At 40.1% G+C, this 13728-nt stretch overlaps 1 protein-coding gene across 1 annotated transcript in view; it reads left to right on the forward strand.

Annotated features, from left to right (window-relative positions):
- The window catches only part of si:ch211-186j3.6 (neural-cadherin), a 256350-nt gene that overhangs the window by 136508 nt on the left and 106114 nt on the right, over positions 1 to 13728 (forward strand). Inside the window, exons 17-24 of the mRNA XM_047580957.1 lie at positions 4316 to 4436; positions 4629 to 4791; positions 5734 to 6402; positions 6875 to 7066; positions 7655 to 8098; positions 8220 to 8550; positions 10085 to 10178; positions 12736 to 12920. Of these exons, the coding sequence (XP_047436913.1) occupies positions 4316 to 4436; positions 4629 to 4791; positions 5734 to 6402; positions 6875 to 7066; positions 7655 to 8098; positions 8220 to 8550; positions 10085 to 10178; positions 12736 to 12920 (2199 nt within the window). The remainder of the gene's footprint in view (positions 1 to 4315; positions 4437 to 4628; positions 4792 to 5733; positions 6403 to 6874; positions 7067 to 7654; positions 8099 to 8219; positions 8551 to 10084; positions 10179 to 12735; positions 12921 to 13728) is intronic.

A 13728-nucleotide genomic window follows, 5' to 3' on the forward strand; every position in this document is an offset into this window, starting at 1 on the left:
ATGTCTGCATCAGTGAGTGAAGAACACTCACAGAGGCTAACATGAGAGCTATAAAAATACTTCAATTGTTTACAAAAATAAGACTCTTGAATGACAAAGCAGCCTTAAAAAACTAAAGAGGAAATAAGTTTACTATAAAATATGACTCTGGTATCACATGCATCTGACATTCAGGTAAAGGTATAATATAAACTGTGTTTGTGTGTTGATGATGAAACCAAAAAGTTAACTGTATCCTTTTGAGTTTTCACTTCCATCTTAGTCCCATGGCATTTTGTGTCGTAGACATGACATGAAGTTAACAAATGACTAAGCCACCATGGGGCCTTGAAAAGGCACGAATGATATAGTCAGGAATTTATATTTTCAAAGTCATGCTCTGTGTCACAAAAATGGGAAATGTGACATTTTGTCTCTGTCTCACAAACTACCAAGAGACTGTGCTGTAACTGGTCAGGCCTATTATACGGTCTGTGGTCAAGGCTCAGCAGCTTTCCATTAACGTGAAGCTGATGTATCAAGCTGGAGCTGGACTTGTGATTGTTGGGAGATTGTTTCCACCATCTGAGTGTTTTATTACGCGACACAACTGGAACCTTCCAGTATCATAAGTTGCATCCCAATTCAGTAGTTGGATCTGGTACTGGTTTGATCAGTACCAGCATCTTATGCCTGAAACTGGAACTGCTTACATACTAACCGTAAGTGTTGATACGTATTTGGTGTGACACAATCCATGGACAGCAAGAAGAAATTGATTATTCAAAAGCAAACATGGTCAGTGTTTTTAGGTGTTTATTCAGTCTGCTAAAATGTTTTTGCTTACAGTATGATGCTCTGATTCCTACCTTTAAATTGGATCAAATGGTACACATTTGGAACCTGCTCTGTGCCTGGAATGGTTCACTAGGGAATCAGAAGCAATATCCCTGTGTAAAACAAGAGAACGAAATTGACTGTGGGTGTTGGATTGAAAATGGCACAGAGTCTTTGAGCTGTCATCATCATTCAAGCCATTTCCCCCAGAAAGTGGTATTCATGTATTTACTGCTGCTAGTATTTGTGCTCACAAAAGGTCTAATGAATGCTGCTTACAAAGCAAATGTGAAGAATTCTATGACATATGGCTACAGCCTACAGTCCATCAGTGCCTTCTATTCTTTAAGTGCTCTCAAATGAGGACAATCTATGTTTGTCCTTGCTGTCAGTGCCCTCCTATTAGACTATAATCCTTCCTCCAAACGCAGTTCCTTTTTCTCTTTATCCAATAATTTTCTGACACTTGTCAGATGCTATTTTCATTCTTCTCGACCACATTCTTGACGTCAGATTTGAAAGCACTGTGGAATACAGAAAGGTTTACCTGGCACTTCATAAAGCAGATCGTATCGCAGTCCACCCCGCCTCATCAGAGGGGGGTTTTGCAATTGCAATTTGGAAAATGGTTTCCTCAAGTAGTAAATACTCCATTACATATGGAAGAATAGAGACTTCTTAAGGACTGAGTTAAACATTTAGGTCTTAACTAAGGTTGTGCTGTGAAAAAGTTCAGATTGTAAACCTCATGCATTAATATAATTTTATGGCTTATTATTGATTTAGTTTGTTTGGCTAGTTACTGTGGTCCAGTATTAGCAGATCCATAATGACAAATGAGAAATTGATCAACTCCAACTGGCAACTGCCTGATGTGCAGCAGGATGGCTGCCTCCTGTAATGTGTAGTGTTTACTGTTTAGAAACACTCTTGTTCCTTGACTTTGGCCTTTGAGGCTGCAAATGTTCCCAGGTAACATAAGTATCCACAGGCAGCATAGCTTGCACAGATAAGCCATTGATTTCTTTGAGGTAGAATGAGACTCCCCAGATGCATGTATAAAGTTGGCCAAATACAGTACCTTTAAAGTACAGACAGTACATTAAACACAGCATCTTAGTTCATTTAATCACCTTTCACCTTATGCTATTTTTTTTTAAATGTAATAAAAAGGCCATATAGCCATGACAAGGGTGGCTGGTGGAGGACCATCAGGATGTCAGTAAAGTGAGACCGTGCCTTCTTACCGAGATACCAACACTAAACCTATGGGGCAATAGTACAGTAATAAAAACTGGAGCAAAAGGTCTCTCTCTAAACTCCATTTACTGCATGGGATGTCTTTTTATTAGTGACACCTGTCAGCCCTGTTTGTGTGTGTGTGTGTCTATATGTGTGTGCGTGTATCTTTCCGTCCCTGCTCAGTTATGTGTATACTCCGGTTTCAGTGCAGCACCTGGGGAATTAAAGAGCTCTGAAATTGGTACAGCTGGGAAAAGGATTAATTTTCTTTCCATTTGTTTGTTTATTTTAACCACTGTATTACTCCCTGTGCTATTCATTTCCCCTTTGGGTTGCAGCAGTTCTCTAAAGACTTAAGAGATTCAGACAACTAGAAAAACAGAGAATGAGACTGAAAAGAAGGGATGCAATTGCGAATATCCCCTAATGTCTCATTTAAAATGAAAACAGACAGACGGTACAAAACGATCTGGATTACAGCATTCTCCTCTCTCCTTCCTCGACTTTCATCTTGCTAATAAGCTGTGAACCTCATCTCGTCTTCAGAGGCTTTCCTCCGTTCCTCTCATAGTACCATTACGGGTGGTGGATGCAACGGTGATTGAGATGCAGACCTTGGCTTTACAAGTAATTGCACTGAGGGGGGAACATTTTGCTGATCAGCATCTACGAGACTTTATTAAAAAAAAAAGGCTTTTGCAGAGATAAAAAAAATGACGAGATTATTAAGTGAGGTCGGAAGAGAAGAAGAACTTCTCAGTGAATGCTTGGAACAATGAAACATTCGCTTTTGTAAGGTTAAATTTATTTACATGGATAGTTAAAAGGTGCGTGAAAAACTTAAATATACTTATATATATGTGCATCTCTCTCCTAGTCAGTTTCCTTTGGCTATGACACTTACGGTACCTTAAACAAAAGACTCAACACTTTAAACACTTAGCTTTATTTTTACTTTCACAATAGCAGTTGTAAAGCCCGCAGCCTTGCTACAGTGTTTTTATGATAGAAATGCACAATTCATCTTCTGTTCCAACAGGAGCTCAGTGTTGTTTCCGAGACCTGTACGGCATTGAAAGTATCTAAAACTTGGATTTTACACAAGGGTGAAACACAGCTGTTGACACAAGAACTTGCCCTTGCCCACTGCGAATGCTTTTGTAATTTTCTGCAGTTTGATCCAGTGAACAATTTCTGGACCTGTAAAACCACCACGTCCTTCGTGTTTGACCAAGGACCACTTGTAACATGAGGAAGAATACATTTTTTATATTATTATTATATGGGTTTGTTGGGTTATATTAGCAGATATTTTGCCTCATAGTTCCATCTTTTGTCTCACAGAACTATTTTTCATAATTACAAACCATTAAATGACATCTTTGATAGCCTGTGATAGCTTTTGCTTGACTGCTAAATAATATTCCCAGTATTCCTGATCCATCTAAATCAACATTAGTTGTTTATGCTTTTGTATAATAACAATATACTGTACTGTGCAAAAGTTTTAGGCAGGTATGACGCTTCTTCAACACTTCCATTTTTGAAAGCATTCTTAGTTTACAACATTTTTTCCCCACACCTGCCTAAAACCTTTGCACACTACTGTATGTCTCAGTTTTTGCGGTTGTAGTGATTTATAACATAATAAAATTTGCTGTATAAAACATATTGATGTTAAACAAGTTACTCAAATACTTTCAAAACTTATGAACTTCTGAATTCTGGTATGTTACTGTTTCTTGATATTCAATTATGCATGATTGCTTCTGAAGAACAGCCTGATTAAACTGAATTACATTCATTTATTGTTGTTTAGTTTTTTTGAAGATTGCCAAGTGTTGAATATTACTAAGGGGAGTTGGAGACTGATTGTCTTCTGACCCTAAGCTTTTATCTGTGCTTGTCCTTTTAAAATTATTTTAAACAACAGAAACTCATAACAGTCAGACCGTCAGACCGAGTATTTGATTTTATTCTGCCAGCTAAAGGAAGCTGATGTTATCTAAATCAGATAAAGGAAACACATTGTTGGACTGGCAGACACAGACAGCACTCAGTAAAATATTGGCTTCTAGTTCATGGGGAATCCAGCCCTTACCGAAGCTCTTTCGTGATACAAATACAAGAGATAAACTCCTCACCTATTTTTTTCCACCACAACTCCAAAAGACTTACTTACTCTTCTCTCCTTTTCAGCAACTAAAGTAATTTGTACAAACTGTCATTCTTCATTCACCTCTATCTTTCCCTGCAGGTGGAAACGCTAAGCTACGCTACCAGATCACATCAGGAAACACGGGAGGGGTGTTTGATGTGGAACCAGAGGTGGGCACTATCTTTATCGCCCAGCCTCTGGACTATGAACAGAACAAAAGGTAGGAACACGGGCCAGGGAAGAATCCTTTGAGACATCAGGTAAATGCTTGCAGTAGGATTTTATCTGAAACAGATAGTGTCATTCTCCATGTCATTTTTGATTTCACTTGTTTTTGCACTATGTTATAGCTTTAAACACCACTTAGGACTGTATGTTTTTAAAGCCACTGACGTGTGTAATTTTTGTTCAGGTACAAGCTTCATATTCTGGCATCAGACGGGAAGTGGGAAGATTACACAACAGTGACAGTAAACGTGGTAAACAAGAACGATGAGGCTCCAGTGTTTACTGTTAACGAGTACTATGGAAGCGCAACGGAGGAACTGGATGGTTCACCGGTGTTTGTCTTACAGGTATAGTCTGACAATTATTCAGCTCAAGTGCAAGTTTCTGATTTTTGCAATCATATCTTTACTTAAAATCTGTTTCACATACACATTCACATTCAATTAACCATTGAGTAAATCAGAACTGGGCAAGAAATACTCAGAGAGCTCTAAAATATTGAATTTTTTATCCTTTAGATGGGCATCACTAGTCTGCTGTAGCCAGACTCAGTTCTTATCAGAATATGACTCTGCTGTCACACCATTTGGATTTCAAATGCAGAGAAAAAATACCTCTGCACACACATTTTCTTCTCGACAAAAGCTTTCATCGCTGTTTACTGCTCGTCCTTTTTAAAGTTGCTCTCCATATCTTTTTCAACTGGTGTGAAAAAACTCTCCCTTCTCTGACAGCATCTGTTTTGTTATAAACTATGAAATGATTGGCCTGGCAAATCTTTGCTGGGAATAATCAACTCATAAAGGAGAGACTCCAGACCAACATGACCACACAAAAATGTTGCCTTTCCTGTGGCTTCCAGACCAAGGCATGGCAGCTTTACTGTGCAGCCTTTTGCACATCCAGTCAAAAGTATAAAATGTGTTTACAATGTGAAATCTTTCATAGCATATTGGTTTTTGTACCTGCCTTTAAGGGCACACATTGCGGTTTGAAGGCTGCATTTTGTTGTAACTAGGAACGTAAACTGTTGGTTCTTCATCACACTGCAATGTCCATGTTAAACTGAAGCATCAGTGGCCTGTCCAGAGTGTAATTGCTACTGACATTGTTAGGCTGAGAGAGAAGGAGCTCACAGAAGAAGAAACTAAATGTGTGGGTTGAGGTGGAAAAGATTTTTTCCACATTAATTACACACTTGCTCTTCCAATTAAGCTTTCACTCCAAGCCAGCAATATTTCAAAGATGAAGAAAAAAAATGAGATGTTGCTGCTTCTTTCATGTTATAGGTGACAGCATCTGACCCAGACAAGGATGCTGACCAGGAGGCTCTGCGTTACTCTCTCCACGGCCAGGGTGCAGAGAGTGAATTCATAATTGATGAGGTCACAGGTAAGATCTATGCCCAGAGGACTCTGGACCGGGAGGAGCGTGCCGTCTGGCGTTTTGTTGTCCTGGCCACAGATGAGGGCGGTGAAGGTCTTACAGGCTTCACAGACGTCATTATAAACGTGTGGGACATCAATGACAACGCGCCCATCTTCACTTGCTCTCCCAGCTGCCACGGAGATGTAGCGGAGAACTCAGTTGTGGGGACGTCTGTGATGGAGATGACAGCGACCGACCTGGACGACTCAGCTGTGGGGCAGAACGCTGTGCTCTCTTACAGGATTGTGGGCAGTTTAGATGCCACTAACACTGAGGTGGGAGGAGTGCCCATCTTCTCGGAAATGTTCAATATCAACCCCACAACAGGGACCATCAGTGTAGGCATGGGTGGTCTGGACAGAGAACAGGTTGAGTCCTACCTCCTGGTTGTGGAGGCCAGAGATGGGGGAGGGATGACGGGAACTGGGACCGCCACCATTCAGATCAAGGATGTCAACGACCATGCTCCAAGATTCATTGATCACTCCTGCCTGGCAAGGATCTCAGAGAATGCAGAGCCCAATGCAGAGGTAAGTTATGGACTTCACAGTTAATGTTGTTTTAAATTTGCTGCTTCAGTTCACAGAAACAGTCACTTTAAATTACACAGATTTAATGTTTCCTAAAAACACAACATTTTACTTCCTTAGAAGAGCATACAGTGGAACATGTAGCACTAGAACGTCCTTCTCACCTTGTTTTGCTTTTGTCTGTGCTTTGATGCCTTTATACATTTTACTTATTAGCTTAGACTAAATCTGATATTTAAATTCACAACTTGCACAAACCAGAGGCTAGTTCTTAATTAGATTTTTCTTTGTTTAGTTTGCAGCAGAATATTCTTAAGACATAGCAATCATATAGTCTGCTTCCACTTAACTCCTGTCATAGATATCACTGTGCCATTATTAATTTAATTTATCAAAAATTAGGGAAGGCCTATACTTCAAATTAGCTAGAGCCCATGCACTTAACCCATCCAATATTATTACTTGTTCTAAGGTCCTGGAGCTTGCTGCAGAGGACAGAGACACTGGAGAAAATGCCCAGCTGACCTTTAGTGTCGTGGCCGGAGACCAAGAGCAAAAGTTCTACATGGTCAGCCACAAGCAGGAGCAGCGTGGCACCTTGAGGCTAAAGAAACGTCTGGACTATGAACGACACAGTGAGCAGAGATTCAACCTCACACTGAAGGTATGCGCTAGACATTCCAATGACATAGCCTTGTACTATTGAGCATTACTTTGATACAGCTTCTGTGTATTTCTCTCTCTCCAATTCATGGGATTTAATTTCACTTTGGAGGGAACCTTTAGTCAAGGGCAGGCAGCATGTGTGAATGGGAAAAGGAGAAATACAACCTGTGCCAACACCAGCAGAAGCTGGAGGATGTTGAAAATATGAATGTATCACATACTTTCACATATACTTTATAATGTTTCTCTGAAATTGTTTATCATTGTTGAAACTGATGGAAAAGGAATATTGGAATTTTTGTAAGAAATCATCATGCAACTATACAGTATGTTTCATTGAGTGTTCATAGGACTTTTAAATCAGCCTGTCAGTCAGCTAGAGCTACAGAACCTTTAACCTGAGGCAATGTTTTATACAAATGAGAGGTTGTGATTACGCAAGGCATGGTGTGATGTCACAGCAAATAGTGTTGCAGCACTTCATCCCAGATTTTATTTTCTGTGATAATATTAAAGCAGTTTTTAGCATCCCTATATTGTACTTGTATGGTATGGGATGTGAGACTGTATGTGATTGTAATTTCAGGTTGAGGACCTTGACTTCTCCAGCCTTCTGCACTGTGTGGTGGAAGTGGAGGACTATAATGATCATGCTCCAGTCTTCATTCCGCACTTCCTGTCCCTCGCTCCACTGCCTGAGGACATCACTGTGGGAACCAGTGTGGCGCGTTTGGTGGCCAGTGACTCTGATTCAGGCCAGAACCGTGACATCACCTATAGCCTGTCCGAAGACTCCGATCCTGACGGTCTGTTCAATATTGACCAGTCAGGTGTACTCTCAGTGGCCCAGCCTCTGGATCGGGAGAGGATACCCCAGCATCAGTTAGTTGTCATTGCAACCGATCACGGTGTTCCACCTCTGACAGGCAGTGCCACCATTCAGCTTCCTCTGTTGGATGTGAATGATAATGGGCCAGAGTTTGAGGCAGCATACTCCCCAGTAGTCTTTGAGAATGTGGCTGGACCACAGGTAGGCTTGAATGAGCTCAGTCTTCTGTAGCATGTTACATACTGATATATTTTATGACTTTATGATGAAAAGATTCACCCTGAACACCCCACAACACCGTATCCTCTGTCTCCTTGTTTAGGTAGTAAGGTTGAACCAAACATCGACCCTCCTCAGAGCTGTAGACCAGGACTCACCTGAGAACGGCCCACCCTTCCACTTCAGTGTCCCCTCCGACTATCGCCACAGCAACGATTTCTACCTTCAGGACAACCTAAATGGCACAGCGACACTAACAGCTCTGAGGACATTTGACCGGGAGCGCCAAAAAGAGTTTGTCCTTCCTGTTATCATGAGTGACAGCGGCCGTCCTGCCAAAACTGTGACCAGCACCCTGACTGTAACCATCGGTGACCAAAATGATCACGCACACGTGGCAGGGGAAAAGAAGATTTTCATCAATAGTCACAGGGGTGAGAAGGCAATCTCTATGATTAAGCTTTTGTTTTCAAAAAGGAAACAAGAAAAGATAAACCAGGTGAACTACATTACAGAGTCACATCGAGCCAATAAAAAAAAAAACAAAAACAAATCTATTTTTTATCTCTGTCTTATACTACCAGCCTATTTATTCCTAATTCAGGTGCAGTCAGTAAAACAAATAGACACACTCTCCCTTTTAATAATGATTTTACTACTGCTTCAACCATCCTCAATGCATTCTCCTTCTCTGTATGATCTGTGTTTTAAGGACTGTTGTAGAGATCATAAATTTGCTTGCTTTGACGTTCCGGTAATCACAGTTTTAATGTTTATTCCTCCTAAGGCTATTGTATGTCTGTAATATGTGAGTTCTGTCCAATTGTTGGGCACCTATATGATTACTGAACAATGGTTTGGAAACTTAATGTGGATGGCACTGGTTGACCCCTTTTAACTCCCTGTTTATTCAGGAATGGCAAAGTAGTGGAGCGTGAATGGATTTAAGAAGGTCTATGATGCTTATACAGATTGCAGCCTGAGACAGCCCACCTGTCACTCAAAGCAGCAACCACCCAATTATAACGCTAACGTGACTTTAAATCTTGATATACTGTAATTGAAATGGGTGAATTATGTATAAATCCCCCCCCACTACAGTTGTAATGAATGGAGAAATTGGATATAGAGATCCAAACCATATTTACACAAGGCTGTAAACCTGTTTATTTCAGCTGTAAAGTTTTTGGCACTTCCGTGCTGGCTGCATTTTTTATCCCCGGAGGTAGCCGCTTTGCTCAGACTGAGATTGAATCATATTTTTCAGGTTTGTATTGAACACACAACATTGTTTTGTCAGTTAGTTGTATCAGGTGTTAGGAGTATGCTATTTCACCAGTCCTGCAGGTGATGAAATATTTGCCTTACTTCTCATTAAACAATTAAAGACCTTGCTCCCTCTCCGAATACATCTCTTTTCTTACTACTATTTTCTGTACTTAAATTACCTGAAAAATAGCATGGAATTATCGGTTTTGCCCTTGAAGGCCATCAATGCTACCAATTTGTTTCAGTGGTCTAACTTTTTTTCTCAAACTTTCTGGCAAAGACAAACAGGCTAAAATTCAAAACACTCAAAGTGTGCCTTTATATTTTGAAGGGCACCCTCTGAGTAATTCCCACATGGTTCAGACAAAGAGGAGTAAGAGGAGAGAAAGTAATGGCAACAACAGTTCATCCTTCTTGATTACTACCATTGTTCATTCAAACAGCATTTCTTTCTGTGAACTACCTGCAGTGTCACTTGTTGGTTCTACTAAAAGGAAATAGTAACTGAAGAGTCAAGTATGTGGTGTTTTATGTATTTCCTTCATTGCTAATATAGTTTGTCTCTGTCTCTTTGGAAGCTGCTGCGTGTATGACACCTGTGGCACACACTTTAAAACTTATACAGGGTCCCGGTGACACATAAGACCCAAGGATTAAAAAGTCAGAAAACTGACAAACTAATGTCTTTCCTTTTTTCAGGCCGTATGCCAACTACCGTGCTTGGAAAGGTCTACTCTCCCGACCCCGATGATTGGGATAACAAGACATACGTCTTTGAGGGACATGTTCCAAGGTAAATAAAACAAATTCATTCAATGGATCGGTAGTTTCTACCCAGATATGTGCCATAAACTATTTTAAATGAGTGCCAGTTAAAGGTGGGTGTTTTCTTTTTCCACTATCTTAAGATTGTTAAAACAGTAGAATTGCTGGGAGCAGCCCCAGTCTGTGAAGCAGTATAGTAGATATCTTATGTTCAGTCGCGAACTTGGCTTGGAAATTCTGGTGGGGCCATGCAGGATAATGCAATCCAGAAATACTATAATCAGTACCTTCACAACAAAAACACAGTAGCAAGAGAGAGAGGGGACCACAGCACCTGGTAACAAACAGGTGACGACAAAATTGCAACAGAATAATGCTGTCACACAAACAATGCCAGTCTGACGACACATATTAACATATAAATAGAACCAAACCAAACGGCAATGTTCAAGATCTTAGTATATCAAATACTCATTCGATCGAAAGTTTCAATCGAAACTGTAACGTGACAACAATAAAAACACAACGCACAGCTTATGGAGTGAACAGTGCACATCCAATACACAGCAATCAATATATAAAGTCACCATGCACAATATACCACAGCCAAACAGCCATTTCAGCTCCACAGACAGGTAAACAACTCTGTGAGTGTTGTGTTGTGTTGTGTCCCTGACACACGTATCGCCACAAATCCCATTATGATTCAACCAATATGTAAACTACATTATCAATTCTATTTAGATTAACAATAAATTACTTACCAAGCATCTTTTTGATGAGCTCCTGGTTAACCATGTTTTCCTCTTACATCACTCCTGGTTGAATGTCCTAGTTTTGTCTTTTCCCTCTTGAGAAATGATTAAATTCCTTGGTTGATGTACTCCTGAATGCCACACTAGCCAGGTAGACAACTCCATGAAACTGAATTAGCTACCGGTATGTTATGTTACTACGTTAGCCGAGCTAGCGAGACCTGTGTAGTCCAGCTTCATGTATGTGTTCTCAGACCTGGCAGATTCAGTCTCTGTTTTGCATTTGGGGCGCACTACAATATAAAAGCTACTGTCTGTAATGTGTCTGTACCGCTGCTCCAGAATGTAAAAAAAGACCTTTTACTCTAAGTGAACGACTGGATGAGACAGACAGTAACAAGCAAAGTGGTTGACGTGAAGGTTAATAAACGATGAGGCTCAGCAAACTGGGTAGTATTGTGGGAAAGTGGGAAAACAGTAGTTAGTAGGTTTACGAGAGATGTAAAATCATTCAGTCATGTGAAACCGGGAATTAAATGCTTAGTAATGGCATGATGTACACACCACAGCATGTGGTGGGAAAGGAGTTAATGCAACCATTGGCTTTACAAGTGGTCTATTATTTGATTTGCCAAAGTTCTGCATTGGATTCCGTCTCTAATTAAACTTGAATGAGCTCATTGACTGTACAAGGATAGCATGGAGACAAGGACCAAGTGAAAGCTTTGTGCCTATTAGTCACTCTCATTTTTCCCCTCGCCTCCTTTTGCCTAATGCATCGTCTCTGCTCACTTTCTATTATTGTCCCACTGGGCAGTTGATTAACAGCAGAAAAACAGAGCAAACACTAGAGCACAGACCTAAAAACACAGAATGGCTGCAAGGAATAAAAGACTTCTTAACTGTCTGTATTCATGTTGAACGATTGGATCACTTAAATGTTACGTTTTTTAAATTGTACATTTTTTTGCTAAATGTTAGATCCGTATTTATGTTTATGTACTGTGTAACATATATCACACCTAGATATCTAGTATATATATATGCTCCACATGGAATAATTGTGACTAATAATTAATGGGTACAATGCGGTAAGGGTCAGCAAAAAAAAAAGAAGTTTTTGGTTAAGAAAAAAGTAATCCTTAATTTGAGGTCAATAATGAGGGAGTCTCTCAATCTACCGATAAAAGCTGATCGCTCTACTTGCCCATCCACCACCGCCACATTAACAACCTTGTTTTTCTTTACGTCACTATGTTATGGGCACAGGACTGTGTCGTAATATGTGTTCTTTGAACATAAGCAGAGCCCTCCTTCAGGAGCACAGTGCAAGATCTCATCCTAGTAAATGCTCATACCAGAAATTTGGGTCAACCACATCCTCTAGTAGTTTGGCGGGGAAATGAAGTTGTTTAAGAATCAGTCATTACAGACTTTACACTTTACCGTATATTAGAGACTATATGTATGCAATCACAATGGGTGTGGTTCTGGAGGTTGCAAACACACCATTCGGTCTTGGGTCATTTTGATTCTGCCTGCTGTGGCTAGGAGATTGGTGCGATCAGAATAAATATTGCTATTAATAGATGCTTCTTAAAAGAATTAGAAAGTGACTCCATAGAAATGCATGCTGTAGTTAGCAACTTGCTTCAGTGGCCTTTTCGTTTTGGGTGTTGTTTGAACAAAAGGCAGACTTTAAGTGTTGACAGGTAAAACTTCTGTCAGCCCTGTGGAGGGCTCAGCTTGTGCAAATAATGTAGAACAAAGTTATCTAAATGTGCAGCTATTTAAAAGAGTGTGGGTGTTTGTGTTCTTGTTCTTTCCTAGTTACTTTATTCTGAACAAGCGAACAGGTTTCCTGATCATCAAGGAGAATGCCCCACCCAACACGTACCAGTTTCAGGTTCGTGTTTCAGATGGAATTTGGCCAGATGCTGTCTCCACTGTAACTGTACACGTGAGGGAGCTGCGAGACGAAGCCATTTACAACTCAGGATCCCTTCGCCTGGCAGGTAAGATGGACCTTCCAGAAACACACACTCTCCTGTGTCTGATGTAAAAATAATCATTGTATGGCTGACCTGGTTGGTGACCTCTAACTCTTCTCACTGGGTGTTCACAAAGACCTGAAGTTATCGTTTGAGGAGAATGGCTGGCTGAGCAAAACCTTGACACATAAGAAATGGAAACAGGCTTTTCCCGTGCCTGTGCACATTAACAACAACTGATGTCCAGAGTTGGGGGAGAATTTTTTTTAATATGAAAATTTGCTTCGTGCTTGAACCATTGCTCAGAATACCAAGTGACACAAAATATTTGTTTTTTCAGTCGGTCTTTGCCTGAGCAAAGAGAGAATTTGTTTTCCAGTCAAAAAGCAAAAATAAGAAGACGATCAGAAAAAGGGTCTTGTTAAAATAAAACAATATCAGTAAACTGCCTAAATGCCTGATGTTTCATGATAAAAGCAAAAATTATACAATTCTTTGTTGGATTTTGCTTCAAGCTCTTCACTCAAACGCACTCAAACTCTTCACTTAAAAATAGATTTGCAAAAATACAACATTCCAAGTCTGATATGGTGCAAATTATCACCATCTCTGGTGTTTATGTAATCTGTTATGTATGTCTGTACATTCTTTCAATTGATGCTTTTAACACAGTAGCATTCACAGTAAATGATAGAAAATCTACATCTCTGAACAATACACTGGAGTATATTAACTTGTGCTGAGATTGATCTTTAACTTAGGACCTTAACACACTATAAATACAGACTTGCCAGTTGTGCAATATACAGCCCTTGACTTCTTTTACACTAAG

This window comes from Mugil cephalus, chromosome 3 (assembly GCF_022458985.1).
Source record: "Mugil cephalus isolate CIBA_MC_2020 chromosome 3, CIBA_Mcephalus_1.1, whole genome shotgun sequence".
Classification (NCBI taxonomy): domain Eukaryota; kingdom Metazoa; phylum Chordata; class Actinopteri; order Mugiliformes; family Mugilidae; genus Mugil; species Mugil cephalus.